Source organism: Mirounga leonina, unplaced genomic scaffold, assembly GCF_011800145.1.
Source record: "Mirounga leonina isolate KUSES-001 unplaced genomic scaffold, KU_Mleo_1.0 Mir_91, whole genome shotgun sequence".
Taxonomy (NCBI): Eukaryota; Metazoa; Chordata; class Mammalia; order Carnivora; family Phocidae; genus Mirounga; species Mirounga leonina.
In genome coordinates this window covers 39,689,749-39,716,842 of record NW_023270839.1, presented here as the reverse complement: position 1 = coordinate 39,716,842, position 27,094 = coordinate 39,689,749, and the positions used below count along the sequence as shown (strand labels likewise).

The 27,094-nt window shown below is 49.5% G+C and overlaps 1 protein-coding gene across 6 annotated transcripts; it reads left to right on the top strand.

The window, feature by feature from the left end:
- Positions 1 to 455: 455 nt before the first annotated feature.
- Positions 456 to 24,491, top strand: PARP16 (poly(ADP-ribose) polymerase family member 16). 6 transcript variants are annotated; one of them, XM_034993727.1, is made up of 6 exons: positions 610 to 1,330; positions 12,455 to 12,535; positions 14,833 to 15,039; positions 17,906 to 18,077; positions 19,482 to 19,623; positions 21,421 to 22,853. In XM_034993727.1, the coding sequence occupies exons 1-6, from the start codon at positions 1,157 to 1,159 to the stop codon at positions 21,557 to 21,559; spliced, it is 915 nt and encodes a 304-aa protein (XP_034849618.1). In that variant the 5' UTR covers positions 610 to 1,156; the 3' UTR covers positions 21,560 to 22,853. The 6 variants fall into 6 exon arrangements, with proteins under 6 accessions (XP_034849621.1, XP_034849620.1, XP_034849618.1 ...); XM_034993728.1 differs by lacking the exon at positions 21,421 to 22,853 and adding an exon at positions 23,286 to 24,491 and having other exon boundaries at positions 612 to 1,330; positions 12,455 to 12,592; XM_034993726.1 differs by having other exon boundaries at positions 612 to 1,330; positions 12,455 to 12,592; positions 21,424 to 22,853.
- Positions 24,492 to 27,094: the final 2,603 nt, after the last annotated feature.

The following is a 27,094-nucleotide window of genomic DNA, read 5'->3' as shown; positions in this document are numbered from 1 at the left end:
GGACCCCAAAGAAGGATCTTGCTGACACCTTGTCTGAGAGACCAGAGACTGAAGCGATGCAGTGAATTCTGAAGGCTGAGAAGCAGAGGACAGGTCTTTCGGTTTTTAGATCCGGATGTGAATTCCAGGTTCACCCCATCTGGCTGTGGGACCTTGGGCAAGCAGTGCAGCACGCTGAGATGCAGTTTCCCTGGATGTTCAACGGCTCCTTCTGCGCAGTCCGTTTTGGAGGGAAACGTTCAGGAGGGAGGCGGTAGGTCATCGCAATTCCCCAGGCGAGACCAGCAGGCTCAGCCCGCGGAGCTGGAACAAAGGCAAATCCAAGGGTGGGTCAAAGGGCGCCTGGGTCAGCTCCCAGCACTGGCTTCTGCGACCACGGCACGCAGCGGCGTGAGCGACTCCACCGGGGCCGCACCCCTCGCGCCCCGGTGCCCTCGGGTCCCGCAGGGCGGACGCACCCGGCGCCTGGGAGAGGGCGGGCGCGGGAAGGGGCGGGCCCTCGGCTGGGCCGCGAGGAGCGCGGAGCGGCGTGGGGAGCGCGGCCGCCGGGGGAGGCAGGCCGGGGCGCGCAGCCGGGCGCGGGAGTCCATCCGGCTGGCAAGGAACGCAGGCGGCGCCAGGGCAGCAGGGCGAGCGCCGGGGCGGAGGCGGGGCGGGGCGGGGCGGAGGCGGAACAGGAAGGCACGGGCGGCGCAGCAGCTTCGCCCGGCGCGGAGGGGGGGCTCTTACGCGGCCTGCCCCTGGCGGTGCCCCCCACCCCGCCCCAGGCTCCTGCAGAGGACACGTGTCAGCACGTTCCCGCCGCTGTCGTCTCATCCCATGTCATAGCCCCTCCCCGAGGCCTGGGACCCCCCCCCCGGGCCCCATTATCCCCAGGCCCAACCTCCCACGCTGACCCGAGGCCCGGGCCGGGTCCCCCCTCCTCCACCGGCCGGCCTTCCCGGACAGCGAGCGCCCGGGCCCGGCCCCCAGCCGAAGACGCCCGTCAGCGCGTTCTCACCCCTGTCCTCTCAACCCTCTGCCTAGCTCCACCCGGGCCTGGGAACCCGGGTCCCTTTGGCCCGTTGTCCCTGGGCCCAGCTCCGCGCTGACCGCAGGCTCGGCCCTACCCCCTGCCGGGCGCGTGTCCCCCGGCAGCGCGCCGCAGCCGCCCGGGATGCAGCCCGCAGGCTGGGCGGCCGTCAGGGAGGCGGCGGGCCGCGACGTGCTGGCCGCCGACCTCCGGTGCAGCCTCTTCGTCTCGGCGCTGCGCAGCTACAAGCGCGACTCGGTGCTGCGGCCCTTCCCCGCGTCCTATGCCCGCCGCGACTGCAAGGACTTTGAGGCCCTGGTGAGTGTGCTTCCCTCCACCCCTTCCTGCGCTGTCCTCTGCGTCCCAGGCCACGTGGCCTGAGGACCCGTAGTGGTAGACACGCCAGCCCCCAGACTTAACATTCCCAGCCTGGCCTTAGGGAAGGTTTCCATGAGCTCACAACACTCACCCGCACCCTAACATCGACACTCCCAAGGCTTTTGGTGGCTGCTTCCTCATGTTAGTGACAAGTGACTCCCAGGAGTGAAGTGAGAATTCAATAGGTGCGTAGGCCTCCACAAAATTTCTTAGCATGGTCAGCAGTAGGGGGTAGAGGTTGATCTGAATCAGATGCTTCTGCTAAATAAAAAGTTATTCATCCCTTTGCAAGTAATCAGACACCAAAAATCACCAAAGCCACCCAGACCTTGATCTTCAAATGATATATGGGCAGTACTTGTATAAATTGTAACATACAGTCCGCATGTCAGCTGTTACTTATCCCATGATTCACAAGGCACTTAATTTCTTACAGAGTTCACCTCAGGGTCAGCATTCCAGATATCAGTTGTCTTTGTAATTCAAATATTTGGAATTTCCTAGACAAATATAATTTACCAAAATTGATTCTATAAGAAATAGAAAATCAAAATACCCTGTAATCATTAAAGGCATTGAACGAGTAGTAAAAGATTTTCCCTCAAAGAAAATTCCGGACCTACCTAGTTTCCTTGGCGAATTCTACCAAACACACCAGGGGAATACGTGCTTCCAGTTTTACTTTGTGTAAAATTTTTTCAGAGTATTGAAAAAGAGGCTAATATAAGTTTGATCTAAATCTGATATATCAGGATAACACAAGAAAAGAGAATTACAGGCCAGGGTCACTCATGAGTATAAATGTAGAAATCCTTCATAAAATATTAGGATCCTGAATCTAGCAATGTATAAAAAGAATAATTCCCCATTAACAGGGTGGATTTATCCCAGGAATCAAAATTAGTTAAACATTAAAAAAAAAAATCAATGAATGTTATGAATCATGTTAACAGATTAAGGGAGATGTTTAGAATCAACAGATGTTTAGAATTTTCTCTGATGAAGTGGTCAGGGTTAGATTCCCTCTTTGCTCTCATTCTTAAGAGGTCTAGGGACAAAGGCCCAGCCTCCTGACCCTTACCTGGTCCATTGCAGCCCAGGCCAGGGATGTGTTGAGGGTACCTCAGGCCTTGACCACAGGGCATAGGCATTTCAGGGTGCTGCAGGGAGCGGGGGTTGGAGAAAGATAAGCCAACTGACTTCCTCCATGGTTTGTTCTGAAAATTCAGATATTCAGTTTTGTGAGTTTGTGATATCAGAGCCTTGGGGATGAAATGTCCTTCAGTTTTGTCAGGAGATGATGGAGTGGGCTGCTGTGGGCCAGGTGCTAAGGGTACAGAATTAAGACCCAAGGAGAGATTAACAGTGTGTTCAGCTGTATTATGGGGGTAAGCCTGTATATACAACCTGGAAGCCCAGAGCCAGAATCCCAGTCCTTGGCAGTGCACTGGGGTCAGGGGCCGTTGGTTGATGCCATGCTGAGTCCCTAGGGACATGGAGGATTTTTTTTTTTTTTTTTTTGAGGAGCAGAGAGCAGGAAAGGGGCATTCCAGGAGGAGTAGCAGGATGGGCAGAAAGCCAGGAGCTCATCAAGAAGGACAAGTCTGTGCTTTAGTGTGGCTATCAAGGGGAACAGGAAGAGATGAGGTTGACCAGAGCACACAGAGCTGGGCATGTTTTGCCAAAATGTGTTGATTTTACCCTTGGGCAGAGGAGGGCATTGGTGAGATCCAGGATGCATTTTTTAAAAGATTTTATCTATTTATTAGAAAGCACACAAGTCGGGGGTGGGCAGAGGGAGAGGGAGAAGCAGACTCTCTGCTGAGCAGGGAGCCCGATGCAGGGCTCTATTCTAGGACCCCGAGATCATGACCTGAGTTGAAGGCAGATACTTAGCTGACTGAGCCGCCCAGGCACGCCCAGGATGCATTTCTGAAAGACCCCTGGGGTGGCAGGGTCTGAAAGACCCTCTGTTTCAGGAGGGGTAGACAGAGGAGGAGAGATTAGGGTCAGAGGGACCAAACTCACCAGAGATGGTGCCCCACAACGCACCTTATTAATTTTTACCAAGAAGCATCCAAATGGACTAGAATGCTCAATGTGTTCTTTTCCTGCTGGAAGGTCTTGATGGCAAACAGAATCAGGTTTGACGAATATGGGACAAAAGCAAAGGGAGCTTTGGAATTGTTTTGATGTGTTTATGCTTTTTACAAATTTATTTTTAATTATGCAAACAATGGTTGGATATATTTTTGTGATAAAAAATACAAATGGTACTGATAAAGTAAAAGTGCCCCCCTATTCCACATCCCCCCCATAGGTATGAGTGCTCTCAGTTGAAGGCACTTTCTTCCTTCCTCTCATACCTATAACCTCTTAGGAGAGCATTGGCGATTCAGGTAACCCCAAATAGCCACTCCTTTTAGGGACAGACTGTCCAGGCATGGGGCTCATTGTGCCAGTTCTAGCCAGGGCGCCCTTTCTCCCAGGGGTCACTGGAGAAACATGGACAGGTTCTTCCCATCCTGTTCTGGCACCATATTCCTTATTGGGCACCATTGTGAGGGAAGCTAGCCCAGGCTGAACAGCTTCTTGGCTGTGTGTAGGCATGGTTTTAACAAGCAGTTTCCCTGGAGAAGGCCACTCACCAGGCAGGGCCTGGCACAATGTCTGCTGGGGGCATGCACATATTCTTAAATAAATATACTTTAGGTTTTTGCCACATGTTACATGAATTAGAGAAAAGATGCAGAGAACTTGGTATCTGGACCTGTATCTGACTCAAAGCTTAGCTTTTTATTAAGTAAACTCTACCCCCAACGTGGGGCTTGAACTCATGACCCTGAGATCAAGAGTCCTGTGCTGTACTAACTGAGCCAGCCAGGTACCCCTCAAAGGTTAGCTTTTAGAGAAAAGGGAATCAGGTCCGGACTTGGCCTTCTGGATTATTTTGTGGTTACCTGAAGAAGGAAGGCATGGAGCTGTTAAAAAGTCTCTCATTGTTAGCTAAAAGCACTTGGAGATAATGTGAAACACTGTATCATTTTCAGCCATTTTTAATTCATTTTCTCTCCACCATCATTACACACCCCTATAACACATGTGTTGCCCTTTCCAAAACTTACAGCTCTGGCTGAATTACTTTATTGACTGTGGCTTTCCTGAGAACATCCCCTACTGAACCAAGCTCTTGGCTTTAGGCATGGCTCTCGCCTTATTTTGTCACAGCCCCCAAAGCCCCAAATCATCTCTCAGTCCCCTTATTTGGAGAACATTTCCATTCTGAGTCAGCTCTTCAATTTTGCACTGAGAGTTCTTTGTATTCCCAGGGTCTGGCCTGAGTCGTGCTTATCACATGTCTGAGGAATCAAATTAGGTATGTGCTGATTGCCTCTGACTGAGGGTTTCTAACCTTGTTCCTTGGGAAGAGGGTTGGCTAAGCTCTTACTAGGTCAGAGAATCTCTAAGATTCTCGGGATGTCCAGTAGCCCTGACCATTGACCACTGAACCTCAGGTTGAGCTATCCTGGGCACAGTTCATATTCCCGAGTTGCTTTACACAGAATCTTGTCACTGGTGTCACAGCTGTTAAGTTTTTTGTTTTGTTTTTCCCCTGGAAAACATCATGCTCTGGTTCACCATTAGCCGGAAGACCCTTTCTGAGAGTAGGAGGTCAGGGGGAATGGCTCCTTTGTATTAATTCCAGCCCCTTGCCACCCAAAGTGTGGTTGAAGACCAGCAGCATCAGCATCACTTGGGAGCTAGTTAGAAATGCAGAATGTTGGGCCCCACCCCAGACCTACCCAATCAATACCTGCATTTTAATAATATTCTTGGGCATATGTGTGCACTGTAAAGTCTGAGAAGCACTGTATCTAGCCTACCCCATTCCCATCTACTATTTGGGGGGCTGAGCTGTACTAATCGACTCTTCTGGTTCTGGTCTGTGGCTTGTGCTCTCTAACCAAGCTGACTCCCCAGTGTCTGGGTTAAAACATAAATAAGCTTCTCTCTGTCCTGACCCCAGGGAATGCCTGTCCTCTCCATGCCATCCCCCTCTTTGTCCAGACAAACTCTCCTTAATCCTTTAGGACATAACTAGAACCTCATCTTACCACCTTATTCTCTGTCTCTACCCCCAGCAGTTAGGAGTCCTTCTTCTGGGATCCTTTACAGTTTAAAAAATTTTACTCTTACAAATACTGCTATGATAAACTACCTTGTACAGTAATCATTATTTATATCTCTAGTTATTTTCTTGAGATAAATTCCAAAGGGTGAAATTGCTGGCTCAAAGGGTAAGCAACCTTTCTAAGCAAGGCTTATACAGATATAAAAAGATTTGGATCAGACGTAGGTATGTGGCGTGACTGTTGGTGGGTATGTGGCTAGAAAGATGTCTCAGCCTGTAGGATGATGATATGGAGAACCCAGGGGTGGGATCATCCTTCCAGTACAGACTGCCTCCTTCCTTCCCAGCCATCCCAGAAATGTAGGCTTTTCCTTATTGAATTGGTGAGCAGGAGAGAGGTGGTGTTTGATTAATAATAATACAGTACCTAATGCTTATATAATACTAACAGCACTTACTACCTGCCTGGCACTCTTCTGAACTGTTTCTACATGGAACTCATTTAATCTTCTTAACAACTCCGTGTTATGGGTTCTCTTAGCATCTCTGTCGCCATCAGCTAGTCAGTCTATGTGCTGGCGTTAGACCACCCTCCAGCTCCCAGATAATGGTGGCATGTAGCCAGAGAACCATTCCTTTAAAGGAACCCCACAGTGACTGCTTTTGTGAAGAGTTCTCTTATAGACTCTGACCCCCAGTCTGTTTTAATGAATCTGGATGTTCAGACCTTAGGTTTGTACAAAGCAAGGTATATCTGCCCCCAATCCCACACGCACTCCGCTGTTCCAGGTGTCACTTTATCGGTTTGGTCCCTGAGGCTGGTCCCTGACCTTGGTTCATTCCCTTCTAGCACCTCCCTCCACAACTAATAATTACGACCTCTGGCATCTTCCTAGGCAAGGATTTTTTTTTTTTCCAGGTGTTCTTTCTTTCCTGCGGCCTGCCCTTTTATTTTATTTTTTAAGATTTTATTTATTTATTTGACAGAGAGTCACAGCGAGAGAGGGAACACAAGCAGGGGCAGAGGGAGAGGGAGAAGCAGGCTTCCCGTGGAGCAGGGAGCCCGATGCGGGGCTCGATCCCAGGACCCTGGGATCATAACCTGAGCTGAAGGCAGACGCTCAACAGCTGAGCCACCCAGGCGCCCCATCAGCCTGCCCTTTTAGAACAACATTAATTAATATCTAAACCTGAGTCTCCCCACCTTTTCCTGGTGATAAGAATCACCTGTGGGAATGTCTGTAAACACAGATTCCTGGGCCTCCTCATCAGGAGATTGTGATCTGGGTGTTTGCAGAGCGTCCACTGGGCTGTCCTGTCATTTCCTGCCTCAAAGCAAGGACATGAGTTGCTCGGTCATTGGTCCTCTCTTTCCTCTGTTCATCCCCTCCTGGTTCCTTACCCTTGTCCTCTCAGTCACCCAAATTACCTCTTTCCTGAGAGACCAGCCCTGCCCCTTGGTCATGCTCATGCCCTGCCTAGGCTCCCTGACCCCTTCTCCAACTGAATACTTCTTTATTTCTCAGAGCAGAGGCTGTGGAAGTGGGGTCTGTGGGATGATGGGCTTTATTTGTGCCCCCTTGCCTTCTAGAAACTGGGAAATTAAAAAAAAAGGGGGGGTAGCAGCTTGCTGATTTCTTTTGAAAAGAAAAACATCTGAGTCTCCATAGCCCGGCTAGAACCTGGCACCCTTGGGCAGAAACCAGCTGGAGCCGGGGATTGGTGGCTGGGCCCTTATGTTGGGCCAGGGATGTCTAGTTCAATGCAGTCCTCACCACTCTCTCCTAGATGCCTCCCACCCTCATTTTCATGACTCTCTGGCTCTGAGGGCATTTGAGCTTGGGACCACCTTTTGCCTGTCCCACTGGGAGTGCCGTCTTCTCTGCCTCTCAGAATCCTCCCCACCACTGCCGTCCTACCCACTCCATAAACCCTTCCCTCCACCTTCTCCCCAAACCCCCAGAAATGCCTTCCCTCCTCCTGAACTTTTGTTCTCCTCAGTCAAGTTTTTGGTAAATGCCTTCCACTTTCTTGAGCTGCGGTTTTCTAACTCTTGTCTGCATGGCGAGTTTTCTGCCTCCTGACCCCGCTCCGTACTACAAGTGACATACGTCTTTCTCTGGACCTTTGACAGGGCTTAGGCTCAGCCAGTAATTGTCTTAGTTGTATTATTTGTCAGGGAGAAGGAGGGGAATCTCCAGAAACATACCTGGTAAGTTTCCCAAGCAGCCTCTTAAAGTTCTGTCAGAATCGCTCCTTTGGGCTAAAATGTTTAGTCCATTATAAATTTCTCCATTGAAGGGCGCAGTCCGTGGAGCATGCAACTCTTAATCTTGGGGTTGTGGGTTCGAGCCCCACATTGGGTGTAGAGATTACTTAAAACCTTTAAAATAAACAAATAGGGGCGCCTGGGTGGCTCAGTCGTTAAGCATCTGCCTTCGGCTCAGGTCATGATCCCAGGGTCCTGGGATCGAGCCCTGCATCGGGCTCCCTGCTCTGTGCGGGGCCTGCTTCTCCCTCTCCCGCTCCCCCGCTTGGTGTTCCCTCTCTAGCTGTCTCTCTCTCTGTCAAATAAATAAATAAAATCTTTAAAAAAATAAAATAAACAAATACATTTCTCCATTGATTTGGTAGGAGAGGATCGTAGAGTACAGACTCTGGAGTCAGGCCGCCTGGCTTCACGTCTCTGCCTTGCCACTGAATAGCAGTGCGACCCTGGGCCAGGTGCTGTACTTCTGCAGACCTGGTCCCTCCCCCTTTAACATAGGCTGTGTGGAGGATAAAATGAGATGACGCATGCACAGCATTTGACCCAGCACCTGGTATATGATAAGGCCTCAATAAATAGTAGCTGTTACTGTTCCGTTCTCAACCTCGTGTCAGGTTCTAGGCCAGTTGCTGGGTCTCCAGGATACATGAGATGTGGTTGGCCCTCAGGTAGTGCTTGTCCCAACCAGATTTGAGGTGGCCCCAGAGAGCCAAGTACCAACATGGGGTTCTGCACAGAGCTGGGGGAGCACAGAGATCATGGGTGGTCAGGGACAGGGCCTGTGACCTTAGGCTGGCCTTGAAGATCCCGTGAAATGTCACGCTGGGCAGCTGCAGAAGCATAAAGGAAAGACACAGGGCAGTTGAGGAATAGCATGGGGGCAGCAGGTGGGGAGTTTGTGATAAGAGGGGCTGTTAGGCAGAGAGGCCGGGCCACACCACATGTCCCAGGGCCTTGTTAAAGGAAGCGTTGTTAGCTTTAGCAAACTAAGTATAAGCCACCTAGTTAAATATGAATTTCAGATAAGCAACAGATAATTTTGAAAGTGCAAGTATGCCCCAAATATTGTATGGGTTATACTAAAAAAAATGGATTTTGTTGTTTATTTGAAATTCAAATTTAACTGGGCAGACTGTTGTTTATCTGGCAGCCCTGCCCGTATGCCTGGTTCCCAAAAGGCCCTGCTCAAATGCAGCCAGGTTTTACTCAAGAGGAAGAATCCTGTTAACTTGTTGGAGCAGATTTATTTTTCAGAGTAGCTTGAAAGTGAAATGAGGGCGCCTGGGTGGCTCAGTTAGTTAAGCATCTGCCTTTGGCTCAGGTCATGATCCCAGAGTCCTGGGATCGAGCCCTGCGTAGGGCTCCCTGCTCGGCAGGGAGTCTGCTTCTCCCTCTCCCTCTGCCTCTGCCCCTCCCCACTGCTCATGCATGTGCTCTCTCTCAAATAAATTAATAAAATCTTAAAAAAAAAAAAAGTGAAATGAGAGATAAGGGAGGTCAGTTGAGGGGTTAAAGAGTGGGGACAGAGCGGGCAGCCTGACAGGACACACAGGGGCCCTGTCTGGGCCGGCAGCAGTGGGAGGCCCTGAGCTCTGGAAGAGGGCTGGCTCCAGTGGGGGCTCAAAGGGGCCTAGTCCAGCCCGGAGCCAGGAGGGATCTCTCCCGCTTTCCCAGACTGAACCCCTAAGAGGGGCCTGGCTTAGCTGACTGGCCTTTTGCGGGCCCCCTGTGCCCAGGTCTGAATAATTGGCAAGGGCTGTGGCTCACAGTTGGGATTGGAGAATAGGAGTGATGGGGACAGTCATCGTGGGAGAGAAGACTCAGCTCTGGCTCTGGGATAACAAGCGTGGACCAGGAGTAGAAAAGGACAGAGGCCACAGGCTGCTGGGGGGTGTTCTCTGGACTGTGAGGGCAGCGGGCACTGGGGATGGCCACCAGAGGGTGCCCTCAGTGGCTCTCTAGAGTCTACAGAACAGAGCCAAGAGTCCCCAAGGTGGGTCAAGGCCGTTCACAGACTGATGTTACCTTCTCAGTCCTCTTCCTCCTGGCGACCCCTCCCCCACACTCCAGCCACATGGACCCTCCTGCAGTTAATGATGACAACCATCCTGGCAGTCCCACTAACACTAGAGTACTTAATATCCTCCTATTGCTCTAAGCACCGCGTTTGTTTAACCTGATTAACCTCCTCAGGGATGTCATGAAGTGGCTACTAATATTATCCAAATTATGTATTTGAGGAAACTGAGACACAGGATTCAAGGTCACACAACTCCCAGGAGAGGTCAAACAACTCACCCAAGTCCCACAGCTAGTAGGGACTTAAGAGCCCAGGTTTATACCCAGGCTGCCTAGGAAAAGAGCCTGCACACTTCACCACATTGCCGTCCACTTCCCTGACTACACGCTGCACCTTCCGGCTTCTGCACCTTTATATAGCAAGCCCAGGTCACCTCCTCTGTGAGGCTCTCCTGCCGACCTTTATTCCCCCAGCCCCTATCCAGCAGAAGTCCCGCCTGGTCCCCTCCGTAGTTAGTATCCCTCTCTGTTATGATGACGACTAGGCTTCAGTCATCATTCTTTACCTTGCTGCCTCCCCCACCATGTTGCAATAGCACTCGAGCATTTACACATCTACACATCCATGGTATGTATGTATGTGTGTATTTTTAAAGGTTTATTTTAGAGAGTGCGTGAGTGTGGGGAGAGGGAGAGGGAGAGAATCCCCAAGCAGACTCCCCACTGAACGTGGAGCTGGATCCTAGGACCCTGAGATCACGACCTGAGCCGAAATCAAGAGTTGGACGCTGAACCAACTGATCTACCCAGGTGCCCCATCCATGGTTTTTAACTGGACCCTCACTGATGTTCCACAAGGCAGGTAGAGAGAGTTCTGTTAGAAGTCCAAGACTAGTGGATGCCTGGGTGGCTCAGTCAGTTAAGCGTCTGCCTTCAGCTGGAGTCGTGATCCCAGGGTCCTGGGATCCAGTCCTGTGTCGGGCTCCCCGCTCGGCGGGCAGCCTGCTTCTCCCTCTCCCTCTGCCTGCCACTCTGCCTACTTGTGCTCTCTCTATCTCTCTGTCAAATAAATAAATAAAATCTTAAAAAAAAAAAGAAGTCCAAGGCAAGTGATCAAATCTTTAGAAACAGAGATAGGAATAAAGTAGTCCCGAAATGTTTCTGATTTTCAGCTACCAAATTAGGAAATAAAACCCCCAAAGTCAGCAACAGCCAACTTTCTAGAGAAATGGAAAAGAAAAGAAATTTGCATGGATAGATCTGTGACTGTCTTTCATCTTCTCGGCGACCAGACATGGACGCGGTGGGGATTCTGTGTCAAAGCAGACTGAGGTGCAGCCAGGCCCAGCGCTTTGCTAAGGAGCAGGGATTCAAACCCACATCTGTCTGCTCTTTCCTCTACATCCAGGAAAGAGAGTTAGAAAAACCCAAGATAGTCCTTGGCCTCCGGGAGTCGTGGCTCTACTGGGACGGAGTGTTGGGACTGAGAACTTTAGGGGTTTAGAGGAGAGAGGGGTGCCTGGGTTAGTAGAGGTGGGGGAAGGGGCATCCCAAGGGACTGAATGAGCAAGGCTTGGAGGTGGTCCAACCCAGGCTGTGTTCACACAGCACCCGGCTGCAATGTTTTAAATGCCATGCCCGAGAGACTTGCCTTCTAGTGAGTTGTAATTTCTGAGCAAAAGCTACAGATACCTTGTACCTATCCGTAAATCGGGGTCCTTTGTCCCTTATCAGAAATCCTGGCACCAAATGTGTTTTGAAATTCAGATGCTGCCTGATTTTACAAAGGTAATCATGTGCTACCCCCACACAACCGAACTGTCTGACTTGGTTCACCCGAGGCACCAGCCTACACCGGAAGGCTCGAGGTACATCCCAGCTCGCAACAAGGCCGCTCCAGAGGTCCAGGAGCTCGTCTTTGCCCCCCGAGAGTGGCGGCTAAGGAGTTGGGCAGGTGCCGGAACTGCCCTGGCCTCAGTGAAGCCACACGTGCCCCAGAGGCTGGGCTCCCTTGTAACACCACAGACGTAGCTGCTGGGGTCCTCACAAGAAGTCACCACACTCACACTCAGGGAAGCCCAAAGCCATGGATTCCCCACTCATAGTTTCTTCCAGTCCAGGTATAGTTTACCATTCTGGGTCATTTTTACCATAAGCAGTGTTGCCTGCTTACGTATATAGTTACCACACTCCTTTCATCTGGTCTCCAGGAGACAGGTTGGCAGGGGGTTAGCTCATGCTGCAGGGAAAAGGCTTTGTTCACCCTTTACCCGCACTTGGATATGCCATGTATTTGGTAACATCTCCAGCGAGGCGGCAGTATCCCATAATCAGACATTAATATTCCAGCTGCAAAATGTATCACATCAACAGTAACAGGAAGTGGGATAGGTGAAGATTAAACTAACCTCACAGCAGCTCAGGTCAGGTTTTGTACCAAATGGGTTATGCAACAACGTTTCAGGATTCAGAGCTTTTGGAGTTTGGTATTTGGAAGGGAGATCCCAGAGGTGTACCTTTCTTTCCTTCTTAAGAAATTCCTTGAAACACGAAAGACATGCAATTTGCCTGTTTCACCACCAGAGGGCCCCAGGTTATCATTCTGTTCAGGATCCTTGCTAATGGAGGTTTTTCCTCACTTCAGCTTGCAGATGCCAGCAAGTTACCCAACCTGAAAGACCTTCTCCAGTCCTCTGGAGACAAAGACATACGGACCAGGGACCTGGTGAGCTGGATTTTATCCTCAAAGGTCCTGACAATCCACAGTGCAGGGAAGTCAGAGGTGAGACTTTGGTCTATAGGACAGCAGATCCCTAAGGCTGAAGGGCTCTGGGACCTCTTTGTGCACCAGAATGGCCTGGGAAGCTTGCTGAAAATGCAGATTCCTGGACCTTGTCCTGAGAGATGCCGATTCTGTGTCAGGAGTGGGCTCAGGAACTTGCATGCTGGCAGTGCAAAGCTGTGTTTTCCCCGTTAGGGTGAACCTGAAGCAGGCCACCGGGTGCATCTCAGTATCTCAGTCTCCTCATCTATAAAATGGGGATAGCAATGGTATACTTCCATCAGGGAACTGGCTGTGAGAACGGAATGAATCTTCCCAGCTAGAAGAATGCCTTAGGGTACATGCTAAGGGCTCAGGAAATGTTGGGTATCACAAGCACCCCAGGTCAATCCAACAAGGATGGGCCCTTGACCACACCTTAAGAAACACTGGCCTCATCCAGTTGTCAGGAAACAGAGTGGTAGAACCTGGTTAATGGAACACTTCAGGCTCTGGGGTCAAATCCCACTTCCATCCAATATTGAGTCTCCTTTTCCCCATTTGTACACTGAGAATATTAAGTTACCTCAGAGGGGAGCTATGGTAGAATGTATGGCACCCCCAGTATAGTTTCTGGCACAGACCAGACATTCCGTAATCTGGTTTCCCTTGCCTGGCCGGGATCTCCCTCGGAGCTCCCCCAGGGATGGCAGATCCCTGATCTGGTGCTCCTTCCTCGGAGAAGCAGCAGGGGTTTATAGGTGTTGTTCTTTACTTCATCAATTTCAATTTAAGAGCATTTAATCTTACAAGCTCCTGCTAAAGACAGAAGTCCTCCTCAAGTGGCATAGAACTGGGTGTTTCGGATTCTGGTGTCCAGGGGCGTCCACCTGTGTTGGTAAAGGGTCAGTAACACAGAGAGCCCTGGAGTGGGAGTCAGGAGATCCATATTCACGTCCAGGCTGGGTTGCTAACTCAGATGATCTCTGGGTTTCACTTCTGTCATCTGCTAAATTGAGATTTATTCGTTCCTCATATGGGTATCAAGCATCTACTAGATGTTGGGTACTGTAGGTAAAGTAGATAAGGCAGTGGCTCCTTGACTTTTATTATGGGTCAGTTAAATTTTGTTCAAATGTGGAGTGTTGGCACCATATGGAGTGAGGATTGTCAGCTTTTTATTGTGCCCAAGTAAGGACATTAGGTTGCCATGTATCATCACTTTATAAAAGGATATTTTAATACAGAAAACAGAGGATGGCCACAAAAAAAGGAGGATGGCCCCCCAAAAAGGACAAAGAAAGGATCATGGCAACCTGACAGCAGTATAAACATATCTGTTATGTTGTCCTTATTTTTCTCATTTAGTCACACCCAGAGAAAACAGACTAGCTTTGTTTGGTCTTTGACTTACTGTTGAGAAATCACCCAAATGATGTGGTCTCTGCCCTGAGAAGGATTAGTGCCCTTCAGGAAGAGCTTACTCTTCCCTATCAATTAGGTTTTGTTGCATAACAAACCATCCCCCAAACCTAGGGCTTAAAACAACATTGATTGTTTCTCATGATTCAGTGGGTTAGTTGGGTTGTTGTTCTGGACGGGGCTGGATGATCTACGGTAACCTCACATGTCTGGGTCTTCAGCTGGGATGGCTGCTGTGGTGGCGGCCTCCGCTGTGAGGCCCTCATCCTACTGAAGGCTAGCAGGGCTTGTTCCCATGGTAGTGAAGCGTTCGCAGCAGGAGGCCCTTTTCAAGTTTCTGCGTGCTATATATATAGGGTCAGAGCAAGTCATATGGCCAAGCCCAGATTCAAGGGGCAGAGAAGTAGATGCCACCTCTTGATGGAGTTCTGGAATTCTGCCTGCAGAATCATTTACAGAGGGGCAAATGGACAAGGATGGGAGCAAAAGTTTTGGGCCATTTTGCACTCGATCACACATTTCTACCTCCTGAGATTATTGTAAAGATGGAATGCAGGAAATGGATGTGATGGTGTTATGAAAATTAGAGGTAGTCTTTAGTTAGAAGGAGCAGTTCATGCTTTGCAGCCTGGTGTAGGGAAAAACAGTATTAGAGGGAAGCAGTCTTGAGCTGTAAGCTCTGAGCTTATTTATAAATTGTTGTCTGTATTCTCATGAAACTAGTTATTCTCATGAGCGGAGCCCGTAGGAGCCCTAAGCCCAGAGCTTTAGGAGGCCATTTTGGCAGCACATCTTACGAGCTTCCCAAATAAAATTGCGACTTCCTACGTGTTTTCAAGTTCGAAAAGATCCAAAAGCTGACTGGTGCCCCTCACACGCCTGTCCCCGTGCCGGACTTCCTGTTTGAAATTGAATACTCCAACCCAGCGAACGCCAAATTTTATGAGACCAAAGGAGAACGGGACCTAATCTACGCCTTCCACGGGAGCCGCCTCGAGAACTTCCATTCCATCATCCACAATGGGCTTCATTGCCACCTGAACAAGGTGGGGCCTAAGCCTGCTGACAGGGGGTCAGAACCCTGGGGCATTTGCTGGTGGGGGCTGGGGGGAGAGGTTCACTAAGGCCTTGCCACTCCCGAGTGTGGTCTGCAGACCAGTAGCAGCACCAGCACCTGGGAGCCTGTGAAAATGCAGAATCTGGAGCCCACCCTAGACCTTCTGAATTAGAACCTGCATTTTAACAAGATCTCCGGGTGATTCCTATACTGATTACAGTTTGAGAAGTATTGATTTAAAGATGGTTCCCAGCCTCTGCCCATTTGGAATGACTTGGGGAGCTTTTAAAAATCCCAATGCTTGGCTGCATCCCAAACCAATTAAATCAGGATCTCGGGTGTGGGGCCCAGATACCAGTATGCTTTAAAAGCCAGGTGATTCCAGTGTGTAGCCAATCCTCGTGACTCAGCATGGTCCCTGGCCCAGCAGCATCCACCTCACCTGAGAGCTTGTCGGCAGGTGGAATCTCAGGCACACCCAGACCACCTGATCAGGGGTCACGTTAACAGGCTCACCAGGTGACTCGTATGCACGCTGAAGTTTGAGAAGCACTTGCCTGGGAGGAGAGCCTCCTAGGAGCCAGGAAAGACCACCTTAGCAGCTCTGTGTCCTGGGCAGATTTCCTTAACCTCTCTGAGCCTCAGTGTCCCCATCTGTAAAATAGGATGTCATTACCCACCTTCTGGTGTGCTGAGAGGATTCAGACAGTTGATATATGCAAAGGGCTCTTCCCATACTAGACTCCAAGAAAGCAGTGGCTGCTTTCATAGGCGGATGGAGAGGGACTCTGGGGTAGTCAGAGGGCTGCGGCCTCCCCCCAGTCATGCCAGCATCTGTCTCGTCGGAGGGACTGGTTCCGTGAGCCATGGGCTCAGCTGTGCCCGATGCAGCCCCGGGGCTGGAGAGACTTTTCCAACACTGCTGTAACTGATTAGTGCAGTTGGGTTTTGCACAGGATGATAGGCTTGTTTATACTGGCTCTTAGCTTCTTATTATGGCCAGGCTACTGGAATCCAGGGGGCCTCTGCTTCATGGCAGAGCCTGCCTGGAGAAGCCACCTGCAGATTACGGGCTTGTACAGCAAACCTTCACGTCAGTGTCCAGGGAGTTGCTGCTTAGAGGCATCTTGTCAGAGTCCTTTCGTAAAGCTGATGCTCTGTTGACCACTTCTGTCTGGGTTTTCAGTGAGGGGCTTGCTCAAGGGAGCTTACTTGCCAGATGAAGATTTGAGATTATTTTCATAGTACAGATACCCCACCTTTCCCACTCTCTCATGCCTCTGCTCACAGCAGTCTTGCTCGAGGTTCTTGAGTCGAGGGGGTCTAGTCTGTGTATATATGGCAGCCAGAGTTTAGAATGGATGTGGAGTCAGATCAGATGACATCCAGTGTCCTTGGAGAATGTTTGTGTCAGCTTCTGAGACATGGGGACACTGCCTAACTTGGCAAGGGGCTTCCCAAAGGTAAAGCAAAGGCTTGTTTCATTCTCCCTAAGCTTCACCGAACCAGCTTAGAATTGTGGAAGCCTGGTACCACTGAATAGTACATCTCTCAGTTCCCAAGCTTAGGGTGTTCAGTGAGTAGTTTGAGTTCACTCAACAGATACAGATACTGCAACCCCAAAGATAGCAATTGAATTTCAACTTGAATTTCAAATTCCATCCATTGGTAGCCGCTACCTGAAATGAGAAGGATTCTGAGTCAGTCTGACTGAGTGCCACAATTGATATTTTTGTGTTGGCCATCATGGTTGATTATTGGCCCTTTGCCATGGTCTACCATGGGCAGAAGATGTGTTTGCTGTGCCTGCAGTTCTATCACCTGGGCTCATTCCCTCTCCCCTGACATGCTTCCTCATGGAGGACATCAGTTAGACCCTACCACTAGGGACCTGCCTCCTAGATTTTGGACATTTTCTTGGTTGACACCCACACAAAGCGTAATACTTACCCTGCCCCTAATACAGGCCTGCCTTATTTGGTTACACTTTCTGGTCTGAGATTCATTTCTTTTCTACATGACAGCTTAGGTCCCTTCCACCCTCAAGTATGATCCCCCTCCCTGTGCATAAGTGCATGACTTTGCTTCTGCAGGGCCATCCGTATAACCATGCTAAATGCATTCGTGTAACAGGAATTACAAATATATTCTGACATTCTTGCCACTCCTCCTGTGCCAGGTGTCCAGCTCAATGCTTTATGTACATTATCTCATTGAATCCTCACCGATGATGTTGTGAAGGAGGTACTCTCATCACTGTTTTGTAGATGTAGAAACTGAGACCCAGAGAGTTTCTATAACTTGCCAGCTTGTTGGAGGTGCAGTCCCGATTCAAACTCAGATCTGTTTGGGGCGCCTGGGTGGCTCAGTGGTTAGGTGACTGCCTTTGGCTCAGGTCATGATCCTGGAGTCCCGGGATCGAGTCCCGCATCGGGCTCCTTGCTCAGCAGGGAGTCTGCTTCTCCCTCTGACCCTCCCCCCTCTCATGCTCTCTCTCTCTATCTCATTCTCTCTCAAATAAATAAATAAAATCTTTAAAAAAAAAACAAAAACAAAAACTCAGATCTGTTGGGACTCTTACACCTATGTATTTCTCACTCAACCTTGATCACTAACTTGCCAGGCTAGGCGGACACATCCACAATCAGTTAAACTGTCGTCAGATAGGAACGTGTTTATAATTATAACTCTGTGATGATGTCTTAGAAGGAGTTGACATTATATGCCTTTTCCAGGGGGAAAAAGAGGCTTGAGAATTTTGTGTTTACAGTTCTGTTGAAGAAAGACCTACGTCTTCTTGCTGTGCCAACTACATTCACTCAGCCCTGTTTCTTTGTTAATCTCTGCCATTCCAGACATCCTTGTTTGGGGAAGGGACCTACCTCACCAGTGACTTGAGCCTGGCCCTCATTTATAGCCCCCATGGCCTTGGATGGCAGCGCAGCCTCCTTGGCCCCATCCTCAGCTGCGTGGCTGTGTGTGAAGTCATTGATCATCCAGATGTCAAGTGCCAAACGAAGAAGAAGGGTGAGTAAGCACTTGGCCTGGACCCGGGCTGCAGGCCTCTTAAATGTACAGGCTCTTGCTGTTGGCCCATCTGCCAAGGGATGGGCTGGGTCCAAAGCAACCTGAGACAGGAGCTTGCCTTCAAGGAGTGAGCAGTGTCCTTAGGGACACATGGTGGAAAAGATAAACTTACTATGAGGTGGTGGACAGAGAATGCCAGGGGAGGGGGCTGATGAGGTCCACAGGAGCAGCCAAGAGGAAGGTGCATTCAATCAGAGTAGGTCCAAGCGCTCAGGGAAAGCTCTGGGGAGGAGGTGAGCTTCAATAGACAAAAGTGAGCGTGCAAGGCCAGAATCTGGGCTCCTTGAAGGCAGAAACTGGGTTTCAGTCACCTTGAGCACCTGGTATCTGCGGAGAGCCTGGAACATGCTTAACATTCCGTAGGTATTTGCTAAACTGAAGCTAAAGACGTGGATCCAGACCCTGTCCCTCCAGGCTACTCTGATGTGTGCCCGGGTGGGTGCCCAGAGGACGAGGGAGACAACCGAAGCCACGGGGAGTAAATCCCGGGCTCTCCGAGGAGCAGATGACTAGCTAGCCACCTCAGTCCACTCTGATACATTCCTTGGAGTCTCTGCCTCGTGCACCCTGCTGTTTTGCTCTCAGAAGCAGAAGAGTCACAGAACTGTTATTCTAGTCTCCAGAACTGACTTGTTGCTTCCACTGAGAAAAGGAGAATTGAGAAAACTGTCTGTTCCTGGCCTCTAATGTAAAACAACTGGAATCCTGAGGAACGGGCCCAGGTCTGACGCCACCCTTCCAAACTGGGCAGCGTGAATATTTGCATTTATAATTCTTAAGAAGTTTGCAAACTCTGACCTTAAACATCAGAACAAAACCTTGCAGTGTCTGCTGTCACATAGCTTTGTTTGTTTGGTTTTGTAAAGCTTCATCACGTTTTTTAAAAAAGTTTTGGGTTTTTTGTTTTGTTTTTTAAACAAGTCTTGGTACAAAGGGTGGACCGTAAGAGTTCTAAGAAGCTCAAAAATCTGGATGGTTAATTTAAAATGCCTGTTAAGAGACTCATTTTAGGTCAAGTCCTTTACCTAAGCCCAGATCTTTTTTTTTTTTTTTTTTTTTGTTACGGCCATCCATCTGCTTCTTCCCTCTGCTTTCCCAACTCAGTTTTTCCCCCCTTGTATCCCCTATTATTTTCCTGTGTTTTTGTTTTGTTTTGTTTCCCTCTCTGGTTTGTCAGATTCGCCTACTTTTTTAGCACTGCTTCGTACACACAGGCCATTCCTCAGCCTGCTGGGGCTTCTCCACCCTCACAACCAGGAGGCTTGACCTGTTTCTACTCATAATTTGCTCCTCTCATTACTGAATGTCCCCCCAGTAAAGCTGTACTTAATTCTCCTTATTCAGATTCCAAGGAGATAGATCGCAGGAGAGCGAGAATCAAACACAGTGAAGGGGGAGACATCCCCCCGAAGTACTTTGTGGTCACCAATAACCAGCTCCTGCGCGTGAAGTACCTGCTGGTGTACTCGCAGAAGCAGCCCAGCAGGTAAGGGGGGCGGACCCCGCCAGAGGCCCAGGACAGCACCTCAAAGCTGCATTCCGAGTATCGGGTTCTCCGTTATCGGCTTCCCTTGCCCCCAGCCTCAGACTTGAGCTGTGCGTGAAGTGTATAAAACACTCCGCTACACATGGCGAGGGGTGAGGAAGAAGGGTCTGAGGAGATGTGGTCCTGGCCCTAAGAGGGACTGTATGTTCCTAGCGAGGAGGATAGAGACTTGTAACTCAGCAGCAGATGAGACCGTTCAGCGCCTCAGAGCCATGGCGATGCCTCAGCCCAGCTCCGCAGTGTGGTAGCGGGTGGATGTGCGGGGCTCTCCAGGGTCAAGGGTCGCTTTGAGATCCTGTCGCATGGTTGGGTCTGTGGCAGAGCTTCTGATGGGGACGAGCAGCAGAGGAGCAGGTCAGATAGGAAAGGGGGTCACTTTTAATACACCCCACTCCAGTGGTCTCCACGCTTCAAGATTTCATACACTGGTAAAATCCTCCCCTCGCCCAGCCCAACTGTGGGGAAATTTGTATAGGGTTCCTGAGTCTGAGGAACATTATCCTTTGGTTTGAAACCGTCTGGCTTTTTCTACTTGCAGTTTCCATTCCTTTCCCACTTCTCCCTGGAGTGTCTCTTTTTTTTTTTTTTTTTTAAAGATTTTATTTATTTATTTGAGAGAGAGAATGAGATAGAGAGCATGAGAGGGGGGAGGGTCAGAGGGAGAAGCAGACTCCGAGCTGAGCAGGGAGCCCAATGCGGGACTCGATCCCGGGACTCCAGGATCACGACCTGAGCCGAAGGCAGTCGCTTAACCGACTGAGCCACCCAGGCGCCCGAGTACTCTTTGTTTTAATGGCACTTTCTTTCTTTTTATCTTTGTTTTTTGTTTTTGTTTGGTTTTGTTTTAAAGATTTTATTTATTTATTAGAGAGAGAGCATGAGAGGGGGGAAGGGCAGAGGAAGAAGCAGACTCCCCACCGAGCAGGGAGCCCGATGTGGGACTCGATCCCGGGACTCCAGGATCATGACCTGAGCTGAAGGCAGTCGCTTAACCAACTGAGCCACCCAGGCGCCCTAAACATTGATTTTTATTTTATTTTATTTTTATTTATTTATTTTTATCTTTTTAAAGATTTTATTTATTTATTTGACAGAGAGAATGAGAGAGAGAGCACATGAGAGGGGGGAGGGTCAGAGAGAGAGGCAGACTCCCTGCTGAGCAGGGAGCCCAATGCGGGACTCGATCCCGGGACTCCAGGATCATGACCCGAGCCGAAGGCAGCCGCCCAACCGACTGAGCCACCCAGGCGCCCCTGGAGGGTCTCTTGAGTGCACACTTGGACGCTTTAGATCATCACCCAGTGGGCCAAAGAGGACATCCCAGCTCAGACTGATATCTGTACATGTCTCAGTGAAAGACTTGTGCTAAATAACCTGCCACCTGCTGCCATCTGGGCAGACACCCCGAGCAAGGTCATTCTTCTAGATACCAAAGTCCCGCGGGAGGAAAGACAGGTCGTAAAAGGTGCAAGAGGAGCCATAGGAGAGAAGATCAGGATGAGCTCATTGCATAGCTGTCTTTGTACCTTTAGAAAATGTTTCTGGTGAAAGATGTGTTGGTGCTAGGCAAATAGCCCCAGATTTTTTGAGCAAAGGAGCACGCACGAAGCTTCATTTCATGGCTCACCCAGAGGATGAAATTCATTTCATCTTCTTTGAGCCAGAAGTTGTTGCACTCACTTAGAAAAAAAATGGTTTTCTCTTCTTGCCAACATCCCTTTCTCTCCCCCCCTTAAGCAGGCCTTCCAGCCAGCTGTCCTGGTTTTCCAGCCATTGGTTTACGGTCGTGCTATCCCTGTATCTGCTGTTGCTGCTTATCGTGAGTGCCATCAGTTCCTCAGCTTTCCAACACGTTTGGAATCGTGCAAAGAGATAATCCCTCTGGGCCTGGTGTGGGGGCCTCCTCGACCACGTGCCTTACGATACAACCTGTTCTGCACCCCCCGTACCCCCCGTCTAACCGGGTGGGGTCTGGGGGCCAGCTGGGGACCACAGGACAATTTTCATATGCTATAAACATACTGATTGCCTTTAATGATGCTCCCGGCCACACTCCGGTCAGTGGGGACCACGAGTCCCCTCACTCTGAGGTTTCAGGGGAGTCCTCCTGTCTGCTGCTTCCTAAACAATCCTAGGGAGTTGGCTTTTTTGCCAGGGCCAAAGGAAAAAGTCCTGCTGCATTTAAAAACAAAGTGTCCAAACTGTCGGTGGTATGTTTACAATCGCTCCTGGCAGACGTTGGCCCTTTCTCTAATGCCTTCTGGAAGGTGGAATACGTGTAGTGGGGACTATAAATCACTAGGCGGTTGCCTTGTTTTGACTTGAGACACCCAAGAGGAACAGTCCTGTTTCTCATAAAAATTGGTGGGATCGTTTCTGAATTCCATCAGCCTTTGTACGTGAGTGCAAAACATTTTCACAGTTTTCCCAAATCCACAAACAGCCTTCTGCTATAGCTGTCGCCCCACTGCCCCAACCATGGATGAGAAAGGAAGGAGCCAGAGGCCTGATAAAAAAGACAGACTTGACAATGAGCAACTCACGTTATCTTTTTCTAAAAATTACCAACTGCTGATTACAGCTGAAATGGAAACACATGTTTGTTTTCTGGGTTTTTTGGGGTTTTTTTGTTTTTGTTTTTTTTTAATAGCTATTTGACAAATTCATGTCCGGGAGCTGAGTAAAAGGGGAGATTTCTAAACCTAGAGCAGTCTTTGGCCAGTGCCCGTAGTTTCTTTCCTGGCTATGTTTTCGAGAAAAGGATTTGCGCCGCAGGCCTGCGTCCCGTTCTCGTTCTCACGAAGCTGCCTTGACTGGGGCCTCCGAGCCACAGGCGCCACGCCGCAGGCCTTCTGTGGGCCACAAATGTGCGTGGACTGAGCCTCCCTTGCAGGGGTCACAGGTCTTTGGGACTCAAGTTGGGCTTTGAAAGTGCAGAGAAGGCCTCTGGCTGCCCAGGGGAGCTGCAGTTGTCCTCGCTGATTCTCTGCCCTTCCTTCCTGCCCTGTTTCAGCCATCATGGAGCCCTGTCTGATTTGGGGGGTAGATTTCTGTGAAGAAGGTGGAAAGTCAGTTTTCTATAATCTGTGAAGGTGCGAAAAAGCCACTATCATGGTTTTTACATTGAAAATGGCAACATTTCAAAAATAATAAAGATATTTTCCTAATTACCAAGTTGTCTTTGTGACTGCTTTCAGCCTCAGCGAGAGGCTGCCGTGTGGGCCTTGTTGCTAAAAATCTTATCCTCTCTTCCCTTCCCTGTTCAAGGTAGCAGTTTCCTGACAGCATGTATCACCGGGGTATCTAGTAGGTATTAGATTTCTAGTCATTGATTGAACAAATATGAGCACCTACTGTGTGCTAGGCACAAGAAATAGGAGCGGGATCAAGGTCAAAATGCCCTGCCCTCCTGGAGCTGAGGTCTGGCCAGGTGCAGATATGGACAGGCATTCCCAGGAAGGAGGTTGGATTATACTATAAAGAAGTTTTGGGAAATACTTGGCAGGGATCCTCAACTTCATCTGGGGTCAGGAAATATGGAGATGACACGTGTAGCATTGCAGAGCATCTACGGATACTGATTTCTTTAATTCTGACAACAGATGAGAAGTTGAAGTCCTGGAGAGTGTCACAGCTTGCCCAAAGCTACATGGTCACGGGAAGTGGCACAGAGCGGGCTGCTGCGCTGGACAGGTTTCAGTGTGACCCTCATAACCATCATCCTCGACGGCCCCCCCGGGCTCCCGGCAAAGGTGATGTTCAACTGAAACCCGACAGAGCCATTGGTGTTAAGCTAAGAGGTGGGGGAAGAGTGTTTCAGGCAGTGGGAAGAGGACATGTAAAGACCTAGAGTTCTCGCTGGAGAAGTTAAAAGCAGGAGGGCCACACAGGAAGGGGCTGTGGTGAGCGATGGGGCTGGAGAGGTACGCAGGGGCCAGGTCATGCAAGACCATCAGAGCTGAGGGTCAGGGAGAGCCATTAGGTTTTAAGCAAGGAAATGGTAGGATCAGGTTTGGTTTCCAGGAAGATCACTCTGGCTGGTGGTTGCAGAATAGATTTAGCATGGTTTAGAGGATTAACAGAACTGACACAGTCGGGCTCAGCACAGCAAATAGCTGGTGTGTTTCAGTTGCTGCTATTAGTTTTTAAGGCCCAGCAGAGGGAATGAGCATGCAAAGGAGACCTCACAGCAATGTCCAGGGAAATAGGAGGAACCCAAGACAGCGAAGTGTCATGGAAGCCAACAGGGAAGTCTTGAGCAGTGTCAGAAGCTGCGGAGCAGTCAAAATTACGCCTGAGGAGTATCTGTTGGATTTACTGAGTTGGAGATCATTGGCGAATTTGGTGGGAACAGTTTCAGTAGAGTTCAGCACGGGGGATGTGGACAAAGTCCTACTGCATAGATGTGAAATGTGCACTTCCCAGCAATTCTCAGGCAATATTTCTTTAAAACCTAGGCTTTCTTTTTTTCTGAGGTTTCTGCCCTCCCCCTGCCTCCCCCAGAGTCAATGCAATACCTGATGTGAGCGGGGGGTAGGCATTGAGCATATGGCGGGGAGGCGGCCATGAGGATGGATGAAGAATGGTCCTATCCTCCAGGACCTCCTAGGCTGGTGGGGGCCATTGGACACATACATTTTGATATGGCAGAAGGAAATCCCTGGAGTCTCGAGGGTTGAAATGAGCAGAAAGGGAGATGAGGGCAGAATTACATTATCACTTCATGGGCCCTTTTGCCTTCCTGGACTTCTTCCTCAATAAAAAAGATCTAAAATTATATTTTATGGGGCACCTGGGTGGCTCAGTCGCTTAAGCCTCTGACTTTGGCTCAGGTCATGATCCCAGGGTTCTGGGATTGCACTCAGCGGGCAGTCTGCTTGTCCCTCTCCCTCTGCCGCTCCCCCCTGCTTGTGCTCTGTCTCTCAAATAAATAAAATATTTTTTAAAAATGATGTTTTATGATTGTGTTGGTATAAAGATGAATATATTACTACTAAATACTAAAATCTTGGGCGCCTGGGTGGCTCAGTTGGTTAAGCGACTGCCTTCGGCTCAGGTCATGATCCTGGAGTCCCGGGATCGAGTCCCGCATCGGGCTCCCTGCTCGGCGGGGAGTCTGCTTCTCCCTCTGACCCTCCTCCCTCTCATGCTCTCTGTCTCTCATTCTCTCTGTCTCAAATAAATAAATAAAATCTTAAAAAAATAAATAAATAAATAAAATACTAAAATGTTTGCTTCCCCTTACAAGCTTGTTTTTTCCTTCTGATTTTAAAGGAAATTACAACATTTTTATAATGTGGACTCTATGCCCTGTGCGTATTATGCCTAATGGATGAGTCAACCCTGGACCAGGGTAATGGGGGATAGTGTGAGATCCCTGGGTAGCTGGGAACGGAGAGGCAGGAAGGAGACAAAGTCTCACAGTTCTGTTTAGCTCCAACCTGACATCTAAGGCGGACCCCAGAGGCCAGCCAGCTCCAGGGAAGGGCAAGTTTGGGTGCTGGGGTTTGGGAGCTCAGGGGGGCTCACGCTGCAGACACTTTTTCATGAAGCGGGAAGAAGCAGTCTCCTTGCTGACAAACCCCTTCAGGGCCAAGAGCTTCAGCAGGCGGCTGATGGCAGAGAAGACCAGATGGTTCAGTTGGCGCCATCTCACATGGGAGACCCAGGTGCCTTGGTCTTGTGAAAGCAACCCCATCAACCCTCTGTCACTAACGCCACTGTCAGGGGGGACAGTTTGGGGAGGGGATGGCAAGTAGAACTCCCACAGCTTCGGACCCTGCTTCTGGAAAGTGCCAAGAATCCCATGAGCTGTCAGTTTCCCCCCACAAAGGGAAGGGGTTTTACTCTGGGCTCTTGGGTAAGTGTACATATGTATGTGAGAGAGACATGGAGGAGGAATGTGGATCACTGTCGTTTCTGATTAATTTATCTCATTAAACACTGACTGCCAATAAAACCAGGAGTGGGTAGGGCGTTTGTGACTTAAAGAGCCCAATTCAGATCTTTTTCCTTAGAACCTGACCCCATGCATCTGAGCCCATTCCTGCTGCTGAGCCCTGGAGCTTTGTGTTGGCTTGGAATCAGCTGCACACACCCTCCCCGTTGCCATGGTGATTCTTGGGCTGGTTGGGGGGAGGTGGGTTCAGTTTCTCATGCACACACACAAAACCCCAAGACCATTCCCTTTTCTAAGCTCCCTCCACAGCCCCCACCCATCTCTCTCCCTGCTCCCCTCCTTTCCACCTGCCCTACCTCGTGAGTTTTCCATCTCTTGGCCTTTGTTTGTTTTTGCTTTTGTCAGTCTCCCTCCTCTGGATGGGTTTCTGTTTGTTTCCAAACTGTCTGGGACTGTGTACCAGGGAGACAGTGTCCTGGGCTGCCTCTAGCCCCGATCTGGTTAGAATAAGCCCCTCTCCTTTGTATGATCTCCAACCTGACATTTGGAACATTCAAAACAAATCAGGACATTCTGAAGCAAGATAGAAACGACCATCTCCACCCACTCCCATTGGCACTCTTGTTCACCTGGAAAGGGTTTTAGAAAATTTCCAGTGTTTTCCACATCATGCAGCCCTGAGAAGGGAAGTAGCACTTATTGAATACCTACTGTATACCAGCCACTGGGCCTGGCTTTGCGTGCGTTAAAAATCTGCTGGTGAAGTTGATGTTTCCTGCATTTAAATTCAACTGCAAGCTGTGGGCAGGGCCCAGGCTGTCTTGGTATACTCAAGAATCTAAAATATGGTGGATACTCAAGTTTGTTGAGTGAATAAATGGATGAAAGGATGCAAGAAACTTCCCTGCCATAGCAGAGAGTAATGGTTGAATGTCAGCAAAGGTGATTTAAGTTAGACTTGAGAAAAAAAAACTGCATGGCAAGGCCATGTGGATGTGTGAGGGTTTCAGGGAAGGTTGTGGACATTGGATGCTTGATTTCTGAGTCCCATTTGCACTGTGTTCCTTTTGGGAATATTCAGGGGTAGGCAGGACGGAGCCTTTTGTTTCACTGAAAAGGCTCAGAGTTAAAATGCAAATAGTCCTGTGAAAGGTTAAGCTACTGATTTTATGCTTATTCATATACACGTGACTGGTGACAGAGTCCCTTCTAAGAACAGGATTTAGGAATAAATTGGGGTGAGTGGTGGTAGAAAGCAAGCAACCCTGGAGATTCAAGGGCAAGAGGAGATTTGAGGGGTCAGGGCGAGAAAGGGAAGGCCAGGGCCACTGGAGTCAAACTTCTTTCAATGCCCATTTAGCCAAAGGAAGACCCGGGTGCAAACAGTCTGTGGGGCTGACAGGGCCTTCTAGCCCCCATAGCATTGGGCAGGTCAGTCAAACTGCCCACTAGTGGGGTCAGGAAGGAGACCCAGCCAGTATGAATTCCTGGGAAGTATGGATTACAGATTGG

What these genes read in the sequence shown, in the direction of transcription:
- PARP16 (XM_034993725.1), top strand. Translation starts at nt 1,157, where the DNA reads ATGCAGCCCGCAGGCTGGGCGGCCGTCAGGGAGGCGGCGGGCCGCGAC. An exon ending in ACAGTGCAGGGAAGTCAGAG is followed by an intron (nt 12,593 to 14,832) that starts GTGAGACTTTGG and finishes CGTGTTTTCAAG; the next exon opens with TTCGAAAAGATCCAAAAGCT. An exon ending in TTCATTGCCACCTGAACAAG is followed by an intron (nt 15,040 to 17,905) that starts GTGGGGCCTAAG and finishes CTGCCATTCCAG; the next exon opens with ACATCCTTGTTTGGGGAAGG.